General features: G+C 40.4%; 1 protein-coding gene across 6 annotated transcripts in view; it reads right to left on the bottom strand.

The window, feature by feature from the left end:
* The window catches only part of tenm1 (teneurin transmembrane protein 1), a 2412691-nt gene that overhangs the window by 260117 nt on the left and 2134587 nt on the right, over window positions 1–17987 (bottom strand). For all 6 annotated transcript variants that reach the window (XM_043704862.1, XM_043704861.1, XM_043704865.1 and 3 more), the window contains one exon: window positions 12395–12559. In XM_043704862.1, the coding sequence (XP_043560797.1) occupies window positions 12395–12559 (165 nt within the window). The remainder of the gene's footprint in view (window positions 1–12394; window positions 12560–17987) is intronic.

The raw sequence follows: 17987 nt of genomic DNA, 5'->3' as shown, positions 1-17987 counted from the left end.
TTGAACGTTAACACAAGCTACAACATATACATATTGTGTCCCAATAATATACTGCCTGGGAGGTTTGTTGAGGCAGGTAAACTCATGATCTCTAAAACATATGTTGGGGACCAATTGAAATTTCAACACATTCAAGTCTGGAAAGTGGGATTAGTGTAGATAGGTAAGCATGGACTGAATGGGCTGAAGGTCCCTTCATGTGTCCTGTGACTCTGTCCTCGATTTACCCAGGGATAAACTGTGGTCGAATGTCACACATCAAACAGCAAATGCTGCTATAACAGCAATGCCCCCAGTTACCCATGACACTGTGGGTCACCTAACCTCATCGAAACTTCACCTTCTCTACAAGGGATTACAATCTTTCCCTTTCAAAGACATATCTTTGGATGCCCCTTAAAAGCCACTTTGTCCTGGACTGCCTCGACTACAGCTCCTTTGCCAATCATTCAGTCTCTTTTCCTGGGGCTGCACTGCCTGGATCTGGAACACACATTCTGTACACAAAAAGCTAGCTTCGCCAAGCTGCTTCAGGTTTTCTGGAACAATAATGTTTCTCAGCTGCACCAAGCAAATACTGCTTGTGCACTTTCTTCATCCCAACTCTCAGCTGCACTGAATTATGAATGGTTCAGAAGTTTAATCTGAGGCTCCATGAATCCTCGGGCTTTTCTTCAACCCTAAACCCAACATGTAGCTACAGCTACAGGTGTTTTAGTCCTTCTCTGATCCCTAACACCAGCGTGAACCAGGGCAAATACATCTGTCATAAGTGTATACAGCTTGAGCAGCTTTAGCTCTGAATGTATAAGCTGCCAAACTACAAACACTGTAACACATCAGGTAGGGGAATTTTACTTGAAGTTACATCCATTCCGATGGTATTCTCTGATTTGATCAGTGATCAAAGAAAGAAGGATGTGACTGTGAGTGAGGCAGGTAAGTGAACCCAGAGGTAGGAAAGCAGGAGCCTCAGGCTTTGCAAATATTCAATGGTTTGAGTTCTGATTGTTTAGATGGGAATAGGGGCTGCAGCGTGGACAAGCAGAACTGACCATGGGACTGTGGTATACAGGCTATTATACCAATATGGGTAGCAAAAAGGAATTTAGGGGTAGTAGGAGACAGTAGGAGATTGTTCCCTGCAGCTATGCGTGAGGTTCCTGAACGTTATATTGTGTGCCTGGTTCCAGAATTCAAGGCAATTGCTCAGTACTGGAGAGGAATGATCCATTTGTCATGGCCCAGATAGATATCAGGGAAATAGATAGAACAAAGAAAGAGATTCTGCATCACATTGAATCAAAATATTCCAGAGGGGATTAAAAAGTTATTTAAATAGAAGTTGGGTTATGAGGAAAAGACAGGAAAATGGTGCTAAGTCATGTTGCTCAGTCAGAGTCAGTGCAGATAAAATGAACTTTCTTCTGTAATGTAATAATCCTGTGATGCCTTGAAAATTTAGTATTTTGTTCAAAGGAATAACTTGTCATGTCTATGATAACATCCTAGCTATTACAATTTACACAGAAGGTGACCAAAATAAAGCAATCTAAGAATTCCATCTCACCTTTTAGCTGAGTTTAACCACATGAGAAAACAAGCCATGATGCTCTTTAATATTTTGACTTCAAGAAAGGAATATCACAGACATGGATAATCAAAAGTGTGTCAATCCCAGTTGTAATGTAAATGTTCATAATAACAAACAAGGAGATGATTGTAATTTAAATACATCATGCCTGAAATTGGGCTCACAAAATTCAGATCTCCAATTTGTTTTAAAATCTTTGGGAAAAAAGTGCAAATAACCTTCAAATCCTCATCAACTGAAGGAATAAATCAATTTATTGATTCATGCAGTGGGAGTTTGCAAATCTGCACGTGCTTAGGTGTGGCTGAAAACTGCTTTAATTGTTTTGAGAAAGAGGAAAATTATAAGCTTTGGTTCAAGCTGTTAAAGCATTGTTGTTTACTTAGTTTTCTAAGAAGACATTTGTTGCACAAAGCAAAAATAACAATCTAATAGTCAAATGTCACCACATTATTGTGAAATGTGTATTCTTTAAAATATATTTTGCTCACAATTTTACAAGTTGGCCAATTTGTCTTGCTGATGGGGAAGGGTCAGACCTCAAAACTTCCATCAGGCATGACCTGAATCCATCCTAATTTCAGGAACCAGGCTTCAAACAGGAAGTCACCTAATGCTGAAGAAGCAGATGATGTGATACTGCTACAGGGTACAGGTTACAGTATAATTAAGAGGTGGCAGCCCATATAGAGGGCAGAAATGATCTGAAAAAGAAATCATTATTTTCAGTCGAGCTCTTGGACTCTAGCTAAGGTTTTCATCAGGTGAATGTTTGGAGCCTTTATAAAGTAGGCGGTGATAGTAATAGTACTAAGCTCTTTTGCTCCAATTAATAAACCTGTGGGCTCACTCCAGGATCTTCCAAGCCCCCTGATGGTTCCTGAGGTCCACAATAGTTGCAGTGAAAGGAAACAAAATTGGATTTTTATTTTGGTGCCTTGCCTCTTCTCTGTTACAAGTAGTGGAATGGCACCCAATTTCCTTACTGGGGCAGTGAGAAGCAAATCTAAGTTGGAATGAGGATATGACAGTCCAGTTAGGTTACAGGAAATAAATGTAGGATCAAGTTGTAAAAAAATAAACTTGAATTTAATTCAGATGATTTGCATTGAATATATATAATTTTGAAATAATGAACATTAACGTACAATGTCAAGTTAGACTACTAATTGGATGGAGGACTTCAGGATGGAACTACTTCTTCCTTGGACTAATCAGAATTTTATGAGATGCCATGGTTTTCCTCTAAAATAGCTAAAAGGTCTGGAATAAAGGAGCCAGCCCACAATCCCCATGGCTGGGAGTACTTTAATTGCTTTAGGTGAGACTTTCATCCCTGTCTTAAAAGGATGTTCTGCCTTGAAGAATTGCCAGCATATAGGTTGGCTGATAGCTCTGCAATCCAGAGGCACTAGTCAGGAGGGCTGGCCTACAAGCAGTCTAATGAAACCCAGCAAATTCTGTGGTCAGAAGTTCTCTGCGTAGGGCTTCTTCACACAATTGAAGATGGACACATTCCCAACACTTTTCAGCATAGCAAAATAACTGATGTCAGAGGATCTGCAGATATCCAAAAGACCCACTTAATGCCTAATGTGAAAGCCCTAAACACCAATTTCCCATCTGGGAGATATTAGCCAATGACAGACAAAAATTGTGATATCATCTGTGGGCCAGCATGAGAACAACAGGAACATAGGAAGATAGGAAATAGGAGCGGGAGTATGCAAATCATCCCTTCAAACCTGCTCTATCATTTACCATGATCATGGCTGATCTTATCCTGATCTCAATTCTACTTTTCTGTCTGTTCCCCATCGTCCTTTGTCCTGCTTTTTATTGGAAACATATCTTTTGCATAGCTATTTATGTGCCACAATGATATTCATAGCTAGAAAATGGGTGTCAACCCCTATGTAATAATCTGTTCACAAAGACCAAATAATCAACGTGTAGCAGAAACAACCTCTTTTAGATCAGTAATTTAAGCAATTAGCAAAAAAAAAGGAAAATACCCCCAACAAATTTGCTACATGTCCTTTGTCTTACATGGATTTGTGTAAATTGCTAATGATGTAATAGTTATTAGGTTTCATTGCTTTCTTGACCACAGGCTGAATATTTTTCACGTTTCCATTATACCAAAACTTGACATCTCATAATTGTGTCAGGAAGGTTGATATACATTTTTGAGGCATTGTTGTTCATTTAGCGAGTTGCTGTTTTAGAGATCTGTGTAAGAAATAGCTGCTTTCTTTGTTCACTTGTCTGTTGGGTCTTGGTCAAGTAATATCTTGACTATGTGACTTTTCTCCCTGTTTTGATTAACTCCATGACTTTACCATCACTATCTCTGTAATCCCAATCTCATAACCCTCTTGCAGCCACACTCATGTAATTCTGACCTCTTGAACATTTCTAATTTTCATTGCTCCAGCATTACTGTCAGCTGCCTAGGCCCTGAGCTGTGGAACTCTGCCCCTAGTTGTTCCTTTAAAATGCTTCTTAAAACCTACCACTTTGGTTCAATTTTTAGTAATCAGCCCTAATTTTGCTTTATTTGGCTCAGTATCTAATTTTGCTATGTGATGCTGCTGCTGAGTGCCTTGAGACATTATACTCTGCTATATCGAGAGAAATTATTATTGTTGAATTCTAGGTCAGTGAGCAAATCATTATATGTTTGCAGGGAAAATCTACCCTCTGTTGTACAATGAAATCATTCTGCAGGTAATGAGAATTTGTGTGCATATGTATCAACAAGGGACACACATGCATAAATTTTACTAGTTCATGCTTTTAGTTGAAAACCATGAGTTTTACAGTGAGTGCAGAAAATGCAGAGATGTGGTATTTTACTTGTTTTGTATAACTAAAACATAGTACCATAGCTTTACTATGAAATAGAACATAAGAATCAATAGAAAGTTTCATAGAGACATCAAACAGGAACATAAGGGACAAGTAAATCTGTGTGGCATCTAATGTGCAAAAGCACAGTTAACCAATAACTCATTTAACTACCCTTTCTTCTCACTCCAGCATTTGTTACGCCAACTGAAAATACAGAGGATTCATTAAGTAGCAGTAATGATGACAGAAAAGTAATTGGTGACAGTACACTTCATTGTAAATGATCTCACTAATCATCAAATTGATTCCAATTAATCCTGAAATGCTCTAGAATCAAGTCAAATATGGATGCTTTCATTCTCAAAGGTGACATAAACATCACAATTATATTGTTTATAACTAAGAGTTCTGAAAGCTGAAAGTGTTACATATGAGATAGAGTTGACAATGTCACCATGTTCACGTACGGTTTCTCTATATTTAATGCAACTGATCTTGTTGAAAGTTCCCTTTAGGTGTTTGTATTTGAGTGTGTCGGCCTTTGTGAGTCTGAAAATGAGAAAGCAAAGTGTCATAGCCAACTCTTCACTGCACTGCAAAGTTAATCAGGATAAAGCAGGAAGTGGTGGAGATACGGTGAAGGGCAATTACAATGCGATTAGGCAAGATTTAGGATGTATAGAATAGGGTAGCAAAATGCAGGTGATGGGGACATTCAAAATGTGGAGCTGGTTTAAGGAAGAGATATTGTGTGTCCTTGATAGGTGTGTCCTTGTCAGGCAGGGAGGAAGTGACAGGGTAAGGTAAATGTGGTTTACTGCAGAAATTGCATCTCTTGTTAAGCAGAAGAGGGAGGCTTATGTGACGATGAGACAAGATGGTTCAGATGAGGCGATCAAGAGTTACAGATTAGCTAGGAAGTTGTAAAGAATTTTAAGAAGAGCAAAGAGAGGACATGAGCAGTCTTTAGCAGGTAGATTAAAGGAGAACCCTAAAGCTTTCTATAGGTATGTGAGGAATAAAAGGCTGACTCGGGTAGGAATAGGGGCAGTCAAAGACAGAAGTGGGAAGTTGTGTGTGGATCCTGTGGAGATCAGAGGGGTGCTAACCAAATATTTCTCATTGGTTTTCACTCAGGAAAAGGAGAATATTGTAGAGGAGAAGAATGAGATATGAGACATTAGACTAGAAAGGATTGAGGTTAGTAAGGAAAAAGAGGTGTCATCAGTTCTAGAAGGAGTGAAAATAGACAAGTCCCCTGGACTGGATGGGATTTATCAGAGGATTCTCTGGGAAGCCAGGGAGGAGGTGTTGTTGCCTTTGGCTTTGATCTTTGAGTCATCATTGTCTACAGGTTTAGTACCAGAGGACTGGAGGATTGAAAATGTTGTGCCCTTGTTCCAGAAGGGCAGTAGAGATGACCCAGATAATTATAGACCAGTGAGCCTTACGTCTATTGTAGGAAAAGTTTTGGAAAGGAATAGGATTTATAATCATTTAGCAAGCAACAATTTGATTGCAGACAGTCAACATGGTTTTGTTAAGGGCAGGTCATGTCTCACAAACCTCATTGAGTTTTTTGATAAAGTGACCAAGCATGTGGGTGAGGATAAGGCAGTTGACATGGTGTACATGGACTTCAGTAAGGCCTTTGATAAGGTTCCACACGGTAGGCTATTGGAAAAAAAAGGGGAGGCATGGGATTGAGGGTGATTTAGCAGTTTGGATTAGAAACTGGCTTTCTGTAAAAGGGCAGCATGTGGTGTTTGATGGAAAATATTCAGCCGGGAGTCCAGTTACTAGTGGTATGCCACAAGGATCTGTTTTGGGACTACTGTTGTTTGTCATTTTTATAAGTGACTTAGACACAGGCATAGGTGGATGGGTTAGTAAATTTACTTATGACATTAAAGTTAGTGGAGTGGTGGACAGAGTGGAAAACTGTTGCGGGTTGCAGGGGGACTTGATAAACTGCAGAATTGGGCTGAGAGGTGGCAAATGGAGTTCAATGCAGATAAATGTGAGGTGATTCACTTTGGGAAGAATAACAGGAAGGCAGAATACTGGGTGAATGGAAAGATTCTTGGTAGTGTGGATGTGCAGAAGGATCTTGGAATCCATGTACATAGATCCCTGAAAGTTGCCACCAGGTTGATTGTGCTGTTAAAAAGGCATACAGTATGTTCGGTTTTATTGGTAGAGGGATTGAGTTCCAGAGCCATGATGCTGCAACTATACAAAACGCTAGTGTGGCCGCACTTGGAATATTGTGTACAGTTCTGGTCGCCCCATTACAGGAAGGATGTGGAAGCATTGGAAAAGGTGCAGAGGAGATTTCTCCAGGACATTGCCTGGTCTGGAGGGTAGGTCTTATGAGGAAAGGCTGAGAAGCTTGTGTCTGTGCTCATTGGAAAGAAGGAGGCTAAGAGGGGATTTGATAGAGACATACAAGGTGATCGGAGGATTAGCTACGGTAGACAATGAAAGTCTTTTCCCGAGGATGATGACGTCAGCTTGTACGAGGGGGCATAGCTACAAATTGAGGGGTGATAGATTTAAGACAGATGTCAGAGGCAGGTTCTTTACTCAGAGTGGTAAGGGTGTGGAATGCCCTGCCTGCCAGTGTAGTTAACTCAGCCACATTAGGGAGACTTAAACAATCCTTTAGACTGGGACAGAAATCACTTGGTCCAGACGGACTGTCTGAGCATGAGTTAGAATTATTCTCAAAATGCTCCTGTGCCAATATACTATTTATAGGTACTGGTAGCCTAACATTTTGTAACATGACAGTCAACACTGTGTAATGCATTGCCTGAAGGGTAAAAGCCCCCATGGGAGTCTTCACTGCATGCTGAGAAGGCACACAGTTTCCTGATTTCTGTTTTCTCTGGGTCTTCTTTTCAATCAGCTAAGTGTTTCATTTCTGTTTGCCTCTTTTAATGCCCTTCCAAACACTCAGTCTCAAGAGGTCATGACTAGCAACAACTTCCATAATTATCAAGGTCTATGTTTTTCATCTCCATTTCTCAGTTATAGGAATCCTAATAGCAGTGCAATAGACCTCGGGAGGTCATGACCCAAGGGTTAGTATACAGTAGAATGCCTTTAGCTATACAACCTTCATTCATCCAATAAGTGCACTGAGCCAGTGTAGATGTCAATCAGTGTACACTGATGGAATTAGAATGTCCCAGAACCTTTGAACTGATGTTGCCTTGCCAAGAAATGCAAAAAAATAAAAAAAACTGCTGACACAGAAAAGGTGGAAACTGTTCATCCTTTCCCCCTAACATATACTCCTCGTTTAATATTCTCAATCAGGTTGCTGTTTCTCACTATCTTACTCAGCTTGGCCGTCGCACACTGCAAAAGTTGCAGTTGTTTATTGATTTCAGAATCAAGTGATGGATTGCTGGTAATTATGGAACACAGATAAATGAAGCTATCAATAACTTCCAGTGTCACATTATCAGTGCTGACAGGTGGAAGTCAGTCAACATCCTGGACTATGACATTTGTCATCCTGATGCTGATGGTTTCATGATGACAGAGGGACCCCACAGTACTTGAAGACAAACATATCGAAGTTTTAATTATGTGTTTTTTCTTAGAAGGACAGTCAGCCAAAACATGACTGCAGATGTTCAAAAATGTTTGAAATTTGTTATTAAAGACCTCAGGCAAAGCTCCTTGGTGTGCCAGTTTCCTGAATTTGATACATTCAACTTGTATAGGATCAACACCTAGAGTTTAGCTTATGGCCAGTAAGTCAATAGCTTTGTTGACTTCTCCACTAATTTCCAATATCTAGCTCTGCAGTGTGAAGCAGCTTTCTATGGTGTCTAGGGCTTCACTGATGTGTGTTCTCCCAAGAGTACAACTCAAGATAAATTTCCACCCCAATTGCCAATTGTACATTGTGAGTGATGATATTCCCTGTTTTTGTTTTCAATGACTCGAGACAACAAAAAAAACAGCAGATGCTGGAATCCAAAGTAGACAAGCAGGAGGCTGGAAGAGCACAGCAAGCCAGGCAGCATCAGGAGCTGGAGAAGTCCAATGTTTCAGGTATAACATGAAGAAGGGTTATACCTGCAACATCGGACTTCTCCACCTCCTGATGCTGCCTGACTTGCTATGCTCTTCCAGCATCCTGCTTGTCTACTTTCTTTTCAATGGGGTAGTTTCTATGCTTATCAACATTGCCTTTTCATTTGACTCCTTTATATAAGCTCCCTATATTCTCTGCGTTGAAAGTTATTTAGATTTTCTGGCTGAGTTGTAACCAGTATTCATCGATGCAGCATCTAGCAGTCTGTTGCAATTTACTGCAAGCAGCTCTGAGTGCATTCCAAAGCTTTATCCTCAGATCTCTTTTGCAATTAATGAAGGCAGTCTGCTTGGCTTCAATGACATATTCTATCAGTTGGATATGAGCCTCAAAACAGTCAGGTTTTCCTTTTGTTCTTTTCCATGTGTCGAGAGTGTGATCTTGTAGATGGTGTCTTGAAGAATGCTTCATTTCATTTCTCCACTCTGTGCGGGAATAAGATAGATTGATTCAATTGAGTCAAATACTGTTGTGTTTTACCTGGGCAGGACAGCTGACATTGATGCAAATGTGGCATCTCTGCTTTGAATGAAAATAATCTTCATGGGCTGTTTCTTAACACTGGTGCACACCAGGAAGTCATCTCTACAGTCAGTCCTGTGACAGCTGCATCTGTTGAGAATGCTGTTCACAGAGTCTCATATGGTGATGATCAAATTCAGCTTGTGTCATCCTGATCGTGGATGTATCCATGACACCTTGTGTCATGGTGTGTAACTAATGCTTCTTTTCAGAACACAAAGCTTATGGTAGCAGAAAAGCTCCCTGTCAATTCTTAATTGTCTTTCTGAGGTCATGATATCCAAAGCAAGATGGTAATGGCTCACAGTCTGCATCCACTCTTACATTGAAATCACTCAAAAAGTAAATGTATCCAACTTAGACATTTTGATGACAGCAGTGTGAATTTCCTCATGTAACAGGTCTTTGTCTCTGTTGTGGAGTTTATATTGGAGCACAGTTACTCATGAAGCTAACTGGCTCACTTGTACAGTAAGAGACATGGAGGGAACACATTCTGAACTATGTGTGGGGTTCAATCATTCAGAATATATTCCTCACAGAAAAACTTTGTTCCTGATGTGTTTTCTTTGAACACTTCACTGCCAGATGAACACAATGTTTTTCTTCTACTGATTATATCACAATAAACCAGTTCTCTTATAGTGAAGTCATGTCAAACTTTGGCGGAGAAAATTCCATGACATTTACTACTGTCTTGTGCATATCATTGATCAGCTATAAGTCATCCGCAAATTCCATGCATAGGCTGATATTTCAGCTTGCCAATTAAAAAGTGGCCATCTTGTGTCTTTGCATTTATTGAATTTTTATGCCAGGTGCAAGGGATTCTGTTCACATGCTGAGCAGGAATTCTAAGCACCCATTGAAATAGATGGACCTCAGCAGACCAGCCCTTTAGTCATGGACTGCTCAACCTGAATTGACAGACCATCAAGACATGGTGTTCTCTTCCATTGTTAAAGACAACCCAAAAAACCTGTTCTCAATGCCAATTTAGCTAAGCTTGTTACTTGTAACTGCTACTTCTATGTTATTTTAATCCTCTGCATTGAAAAAGGAATTCCCTCGCAGCAGTTAAGTGAAATCCACATCACCACTCACCATGTTGTATTATCACATCATCATATAGTCAGTTTGCTGCTGCCAATCTCTTGAATTGTAGTGACTGACAGGGCCTACTTAGTTGAGTGTGGTGGAGAAGAGCCAATTACTGGTCTGACTCGAAGAAGGTTTAGTATTCAATAAGAATTGTTCATTCAATTTTAGCAAATAGTTAGAAGTTACATTGATGTAATAGACATATTGTCAGAGATTATGAGGAGGATGTGGATGTTAGGATCTTGAAAGCATGAAACCTAAGCTTTTTAGTCAATAAGTCCATATAATATCATCATGTTGGGTCGTGCTTATGGCAATCTTCAGTAGTAATCCTTTCAAAAACTTGAACGTCTGGGAGCTAAGCCTCCTCAGAGTTAACCTGAGATCAGCCAGTTGAGGGATGTTATTACTTATCTCTGGAATAGGTGGAACTTGAACCTGGATCTCCTGGCTTAGAGCTACGGACACTATCACTTCACCACAAGGGCTGTGCCAAAACATTACTCTGAGGTTGTGAGGGACTCAGTGTTTGTCATCAGGAAGAGGGAGATCTTAGGACTTGCTGGTGCAACGGCTGGGAGAGACTGACACATTTGTCTTGTCTTTTTGAGTTTCTGTTTGTTGGTGGTTTGTTGAAAATAATAAGCCAACTCGCTTAGAAATGCAGAGTGGAAGCAAATTCACATCACTCACACACTGGAACATCAGTGATCTCTTAGTCAATGTCTCAAGCTCAGATCTTCCAGACACTGGAAGGTCAAGACTAAACAAATCCTGAAAGGTACACATTGGGGTCACTTGGAAGTCCTGGCACATTGACTAGATTATAAATGCCCAGGAAGCTTAAACATCTGATGGCCAATAACCTGGTACCCAAAACCCTCCAGACAGTCCCCAGCTTTGAATTAAAAGCAAAGACTTTGGATACTTCCAATTATTTGGTCAATAGTTCAGCAGCAAACATTGGAGCAATTTAAAATCTACTTTGACGACTGGATAACTTTTAAACTGAGCCCTCACTGAAGGCAATGAATCTCACCTCACAGCGATCATGAACACCTCAATACCCAAGACACCCAACACGCTCTCCCTTCTGGATCCAATCAAACTTCAGCTTCCCCTGTCCATCTCCTGCCCAACCCTGACTCTAGATCCAACATGAATCATTGTGCCTCACAATCCTCCTTTAGATCTAACCCATTGCTCCCCACTCCAACCTCCTACTCCAAATGTTTACTCACTTTCTGATTCACACTTGTTCATTGACACACTGAAAAGTTGAGGGATACTCAGTAAATTATGATGATTAATGGAGTAGAGTTAGTGCAGTAAAAAAAGTAGGTGTGGCTTGTTTTCCCCTGACTATCTTACACTGTGAGGATTCAGCCAGGTTAAACATGTGCAGTACATTTCCGAGGCCCCTGGAAATGGACTCAGAAATGTAGGGGAGTAGATGCAGTTTTAAAAGCAGGTGCAAAAACTGCAATCCAATGGTGATTACTGCTTTTTGAAAATTTGGGCAAATGTACAATGTATCAAGACTGGATTTCAATTCATGTTCACTGTTAATGCTCTCCATTAACAGAACCTGGAACACATTGCCTGAGGAACAGAGAGTCTATTTGTATGGCAATCAACTCACTGCAATTAGTTAGACACTCTCTATTTGAGCTATCATGTTTTGATTGTGACCTGAATGTCTACCTAACCTACTATTGCAGCAACAAAACTATAATTTACCATCTCACTTCCACAGGGAACAGACGATACAAATGCTGAAGTGACTGGGCAGATTAGTTCTACCCTTGCTCCCCTAAATCACATTATGACAGCTCTAATTCCTTGGTCCATTAAACACTGCCTAATCTAAGTTTTATGAGACAACTCGTACAGTTTTTTTCCCTCCACCTCCTCCTGTCAGAAGTATCTGTAATAAAGTCTAATTAGTCAGTTGTTGTGTACTTTCAAAGAAACAATAAAATAATCCTTCTTTTACTGGTGCTTATTGCCATTAATTTTGGTGTTTGTTGACATGGAACTAATGATCAGGGCAGCATTATATTCACATAGATTAGGCTTTGCCACTTTATAAATAGTAGTAGCCCCCAACAAAATCAAAGCCTTCTTTGAATAGTTATCGCAGAGCTTGACTCGGGAGTTAAACTGTAATTCCACTCATCTTTTTTAAGGATCATTAGGTGCACAGCTACCTCCAAGACCTCCTTTCATGTCATCTTTGTCTGAACCTTTTCCGCCCATGGGAGATGCAGTAGTATCCAGGTTTTCCAGCCCAGTGAAAGATTTGCTTCCCCCGTTCTCGTAGAGCTGTCCATGTACTGGCTGCAGCTGCCAGGTCAGGCCAAACAGGTGCACTGCTGTAAAACCAACAGGCATTTTTATTCATGTATGTAGATCTCTGCAGTCAATTCAAATATACTCAACAAAGTGAAACAATTATGACTAATTTTTAATGGAATTTCACCCTTTTGTCTGCTTATTTTACAGTTTCATAAATACGGCAAGTGATTTGGCACAGTGGGAACATCTGTGACAAATCAAATACGTTTCCACACTCACTATGTGAAGAGCAATTTGCTGCTTGAGTACCACAATTTTACAATAATAAGTCCCAGAGGGTGAGCAAATGCTAATTTCAAAGCAGGTGTAAGGGATAAATCATTTGCTGCAACAAGTCATTTGCCCTAATCACAAAATGAAATAAATTATCAAAAGGGGGTACTTTACATTGTAACTCTGCACCACAGGTCTTGTTTACATGGAGGTGCAAGTGAATAACTTATTTTCGAACATATTCGTTGTCGTATTTCTCAAATCTAGCCATCCACTATTTTTAGACCAATTGGCACAAAGGAGAAAATGCATTATTTCAACTCAACCTATAATATGACTGACAGCCTGAAAGCCTGCGTAAAGAATGAATTGCGAATCTTGCCTGATGGCTTAATGGGTAACTATCTGATGCATGAGTTTCTCATGTAGACTTTAATTCAATTTCTGGAAGTGCTAAACGAACTGATCACAATTGGCTACTTTTGGCCTGAAAAAGACAAATTAGTCAGGATTGCTATTGTTGATTATTATTCATTGATCCCACAGAAAAAGCACATGCATAATCGTGGTATAAGGAAAAGATCTTCGCTGTTTGTGATGCCAACACTTGGGACAATGCACATTGCTAAGTTTATTACATAGAGATGGCTATTTGAGTGAGGTATGAAAACGCTCATCTTAGAGCTGCACCTTAGTAAGGCCCAATACCTTAAGAAGAGAGTTACTTCATACAGAATAAAAAAAAGGGTTGTTTGACACCACAAAACATATATCAAGAAGAAAAGGAAGGTAATTGATTTAAAATATCTCAAGTCTCATTTTGTTGGCATCTGAAGATTCATGTTTATTTTATTGTTGCTGCCTGGATTTCAGATAATAAAACATCACAGATTAAGCTAAATTAATTCAAGAGGAACAAATTAATCTGGAAAAAAAATCATATGCACCAATGATACCACTGAGATCAAAATGATTCAATGCACAAACAACAAATGGTTCGGTAACTTGACAGCTACGTGGTTAGAATAATGTTATTCTTCTTGACAGCATGCATTCCAATATGCCAAACCTTACTCATTTGTACTCAATATCAGCATCCTAACCCATAGATAATGTTACTAATATTTCAAAGGAGAAGATAAGAAAAATATCAAAAAACAAGTTTTTAAAATATAATCTAGATTGGAAATATTAATCAATCCCAATTGGCATTCCCAATTTCACTTTTGGATTTAAAATGTTTGCAACCTTCCCAAAAAATGTAGTTATTGGCTTGAAAGACATAGATACGCAGGCTCCAAATTATTGTAAAATATGACAACATATAGTGTTCAGAATCAAACTTTTCAAGAAAGACTATGTTCCAGGCTTAAGTAGAAAATAAATTTAATTCCTTTCCTATTTCCTTTCATAACTTTATAAATCCATCTCCACTTGTATCAAGTTGTGAAACAAAGCTTTTCTGTATGGTATGGCTTTCACGCAGCATGAGAAGTGGTTGAACATTAGCAAACCTGAAGCTGAGTTTATAGAGTTATAGACTCAGTCATACAGCATGGAAACATACCTTTGGTTCAACTAATCCATGCTGACCATGTTGCCAAACTAAAACTAGTCCTGTGTGCCTGCATTTGGCCCATATCCCTCCAAAGCTTTCCTATTCATGTACTTATCCTGGTATCTTTTAAACAGTTAAACTATACCTGCATCCCACTCTGGAGAACAAGATGGACGAACTGAGATCATGGTTCAGCTTCCAGCATGAATTACGTGACTGCTGCACACTCTGCTTCCCAGAAACCTGGCTCAACCCATCCATTCCTGACTGCGCACTTCAGGCTGATGGCTTTTCTATCCATCATATGGACCGTACAGAGTCCTCGGGTAAGAGAAAGGGTGGGGGGGGTTTGCTTTTTAATTAACAACTTGTGATGCTTGACATTGCAACCCTGGGCAGCCACTGCTCCCCAAACCTTGAATTCCTCACCATCAAATGCCGCCCCTTCTATCTACCACAGGAATTTACCGCTGCTATACTAACTGCTGTGTATATACTGCCACAAGCAAACATTTGAGGAAGCTCTGAATGTGCTGTACTCCACCACTAACACTCTGGTGACGGAACATCCTGAGGCCCTGTTCACTGGTGACTGCCTACTTCAATCAAGCCGATCTAAAGAAAGTGTTGCCCAAGTATCACCAGAACATTACCTGCCCCACCATGGGCCTGAACATTTTAGACCATTGCGACACCACTGTGAAAGATGCCTACCACTCCATTCCCCTGCCCTCATTTTGGGAACTCTGACCACAATGCCGTGTTTCTTCTCCCGGCTTACAGGCAAAAGCTCAAGCAAGGGACTCTCTCATGGATACAGATTCAGTGCTGGTTGGAGGAGGCAGAAGGTCAACTCCAGTGCTGTCTGGAATCAGCTGATTGAGCCATGTTCAAACAGTCCGCAGGTACCTTGGATGTGTAGTCCACCACCGTCACAAACTTCATCAGCAAGTGTATGGAGGACTGCATTCTGAGGAAGTCAATCTAGGTTTTCCCCAACAGGAAATCCTGGATGAATCAGGACATACAGAACCTGCTAAAAACCAGCCGTGAGGCCTTCAGATCAGGAGACCCACTCAAATATAAGGAATCCAAGTATGACCTTCACAGAGGCATTAAGACAGCCAAGGACTAATACTGATCCAAACTAGAGACCCCAACAGACACCCGGCGACTATGGCAAGGACTGAATGACATCACACGTTCTAAAAAGAGACAGTACAAGATAACAGATGATGTCACATCCCTCCCAGATCGTCGCAATGTCTTCCATGCTCACTTTGAGCAGAAATTTGGAAGAGCGGTAACACCTATTCCAACAAGTCCTGACGAACATATCCCAACAGTCACTGCATCAGAGGTCAAATCAGTTTTCCTTCGTGTGAATCCAAGGAAAGCGATGGGACCAGATAGAGTACCAGGTCGTGCACTCAGAGCGTGAGCAGATCAACTGACAGAGGTCTTCTTGGACATCTTTAACCTCTCCCTGTAGCAGGCCACTGTCCCTGCCTGTTTCAAGAGGGCCAACATCATCCCTGTACCTGAGAGGGCTCATGTAGCATGGCTCAATGACTACTGCCCAGTGGCCCTAACTTCGGTGGTTGTGAAGTACATTGAAAGGTTGGTCATGGCATTAATCAACTCCAGCCTCTCACTACTCTTGACCCAGTCAAATTTGCCTATTGGACCAACAGATCCACAGGGCTGCTGTCAAGGAAAGGCCACCAGCATTCTCAAAGATCCATCCTACCCAGGCAATGTTTTTCTATAACCTCTACCATCGGGGAGAAGGTACAAAAGCCTGAAAACACACACCAGCCGGTTTCGAAACAGTTTCTACCTTACTGTTGTTAGAATACTGAATGGATTCACAAACTCTTAACATTCACCTATACCTGTGTTTTTGTGTTTGCTACTATTTACCCATTATTTACTTATCTATGCTACTTAACTCTGTGATCTACCTGTATTACTCACAAGACAAAGCTGTCTGTGTGCCTCGGTACACGTGACAATAAATTCAATTCAACTCAGCATCTAAAACCTGGAACATTGAGCTTCCCTCAGCCAATATTGAGCCCACACATTATTCTCAACCTAATTCTGTTTCTGAACATGTCACAGGCCTATCGTTGGAGTAAGTTCTGAATTTTTAACTCTCCCATGGCTCCATGTCAACTGTTTCAGTTTGGCAGGTATACAAAGAGAACTAAAACAATGCGCGGCAGTCAGCATTGCTGTGAAACAGACTCATAGCAGTGTGCAGCAAGCCAGCATCATGATGAATGAAACTGGGAGGATTGTGCAGCCGTGAGATTTACTGAAAATTATTCGGCAATAAAGAGGAGGATCCTGTTCTTCTGAAATAGTGGAAGAGACAGCAGCTTCATTAAATGTGCACGAGAATGGGAACAGTACCTTCAGACAGGGCAAAAGAGAAAGTGGAGTCAGCAATTTCTCAAACAACATGAGAAAATGGGTCGGCTTCATCAAGAGAAGAACAAATCTACATGAGAAGAACAATGAGGGCAGGAGATAAAAATTGGCAACAGAGGGACCCTTCAACTTCTTCCGTCCTGTGAGGGAGGTGTGACATCACATGAAAATAGGCAGGTGATTGGTGGGTACCTCTTCTGTTCCTTTTGATTGTCTCTTGATTTAAATCAATTGGCCAATGTTATAGCTGAAGAGTACAGGGTTAAGAAATTCACCGCTACATATTTAACATCCAAGTTAATTAATTAAATAGAACACGTCGTTTAGTAGGTGATGTGTTGCAGCTATAGTATACGGGAAACAGTGAACATCCGTATCATCAACAGTGACCACATATGCTGCTGCTTGAAGGATCAGAGTCATTGAACTGGAGAATAAAATTGTACTGTGAGACTTTGTTTCAGGAGGCACTCACAGCCCTTCGATCTGTTACATCAAATTTGGTCCATGGTCAAGGATAAGAAAGAGTGACTGCAAGGAAAGTACATATGGAAATATAGAATTTAGTCTTGGAGATGATTCGGCCAGTGCCCTTGACCACTAGATATGACGTTTTGAACAGTGTGGATGGGGGGTGGAGACTGCACTGAGGATTAGCAAACTGAGCAAAGCACCATGGTATAGAGTACAATTCAAGTGAGGGATAAAAAAAAGAAAAGTAGTAGTATAAGGGGTTGCATAGATAGATGAATAGATATTATTCTTTGCAACAAAGACAGGCAATTGTGAAGGCTGTGTTGTCTACTTGAAATTGGTATAATTAGGAAAGAGGTTTACTTGAGGGATTATGAACAGCTTGAGGCTAAATTTACAAAAAATAGAACAAAGGTAATAATCTCTGGATGACTATCTCAGCCACATGGAAATTGGCATAGGGTAAATAAGATTGAAGAGCTGAACGTGTAGCTTCAAAACTGGTGTGGGAGAAATAGGTCCCGATTCATGGGCCATTGGTGCCAGTACTGGGTAGAAAGAGATCTGTTTCATTGGGTTGAACTTTATTTGAACCAGACTGGATTCAGTGTTCTGGTGAATTGTATAACTAGGATTGTAGATGGAGCTTGAAACTAATGAGTGAGAGGTAAGGTTTTAATTGAAGGGAAGTTTAGAAAATCATAAAGAGTGCAGAGGTACAGCTTAATGAAGAGGTGAATAATAATCAAAGTATAATAGAAAGG

This window comes from Chiloscyllium plagiosum, chromosome 15 (assembly GCF_004010195.1).
Source record: "Chiloscyllium plagiosum isolate BGI_BamShark_2017 chromosome 15, ASM401019v2, whole genome shotgun sequence".
NCBI classification, from domain to species: domain Eukaryota; kingdom Metazoa; phylum Chordata; class Chondrichthyes; order Orectolobiformes; family Hemiscylliidae; genus Chiloscyllium; species Chiloscyllium plagiosum.
Note: the sequence above shows the minus strand (reverse complement) of the source record. Positions and strands in the feature narration are given on the sequence as shown.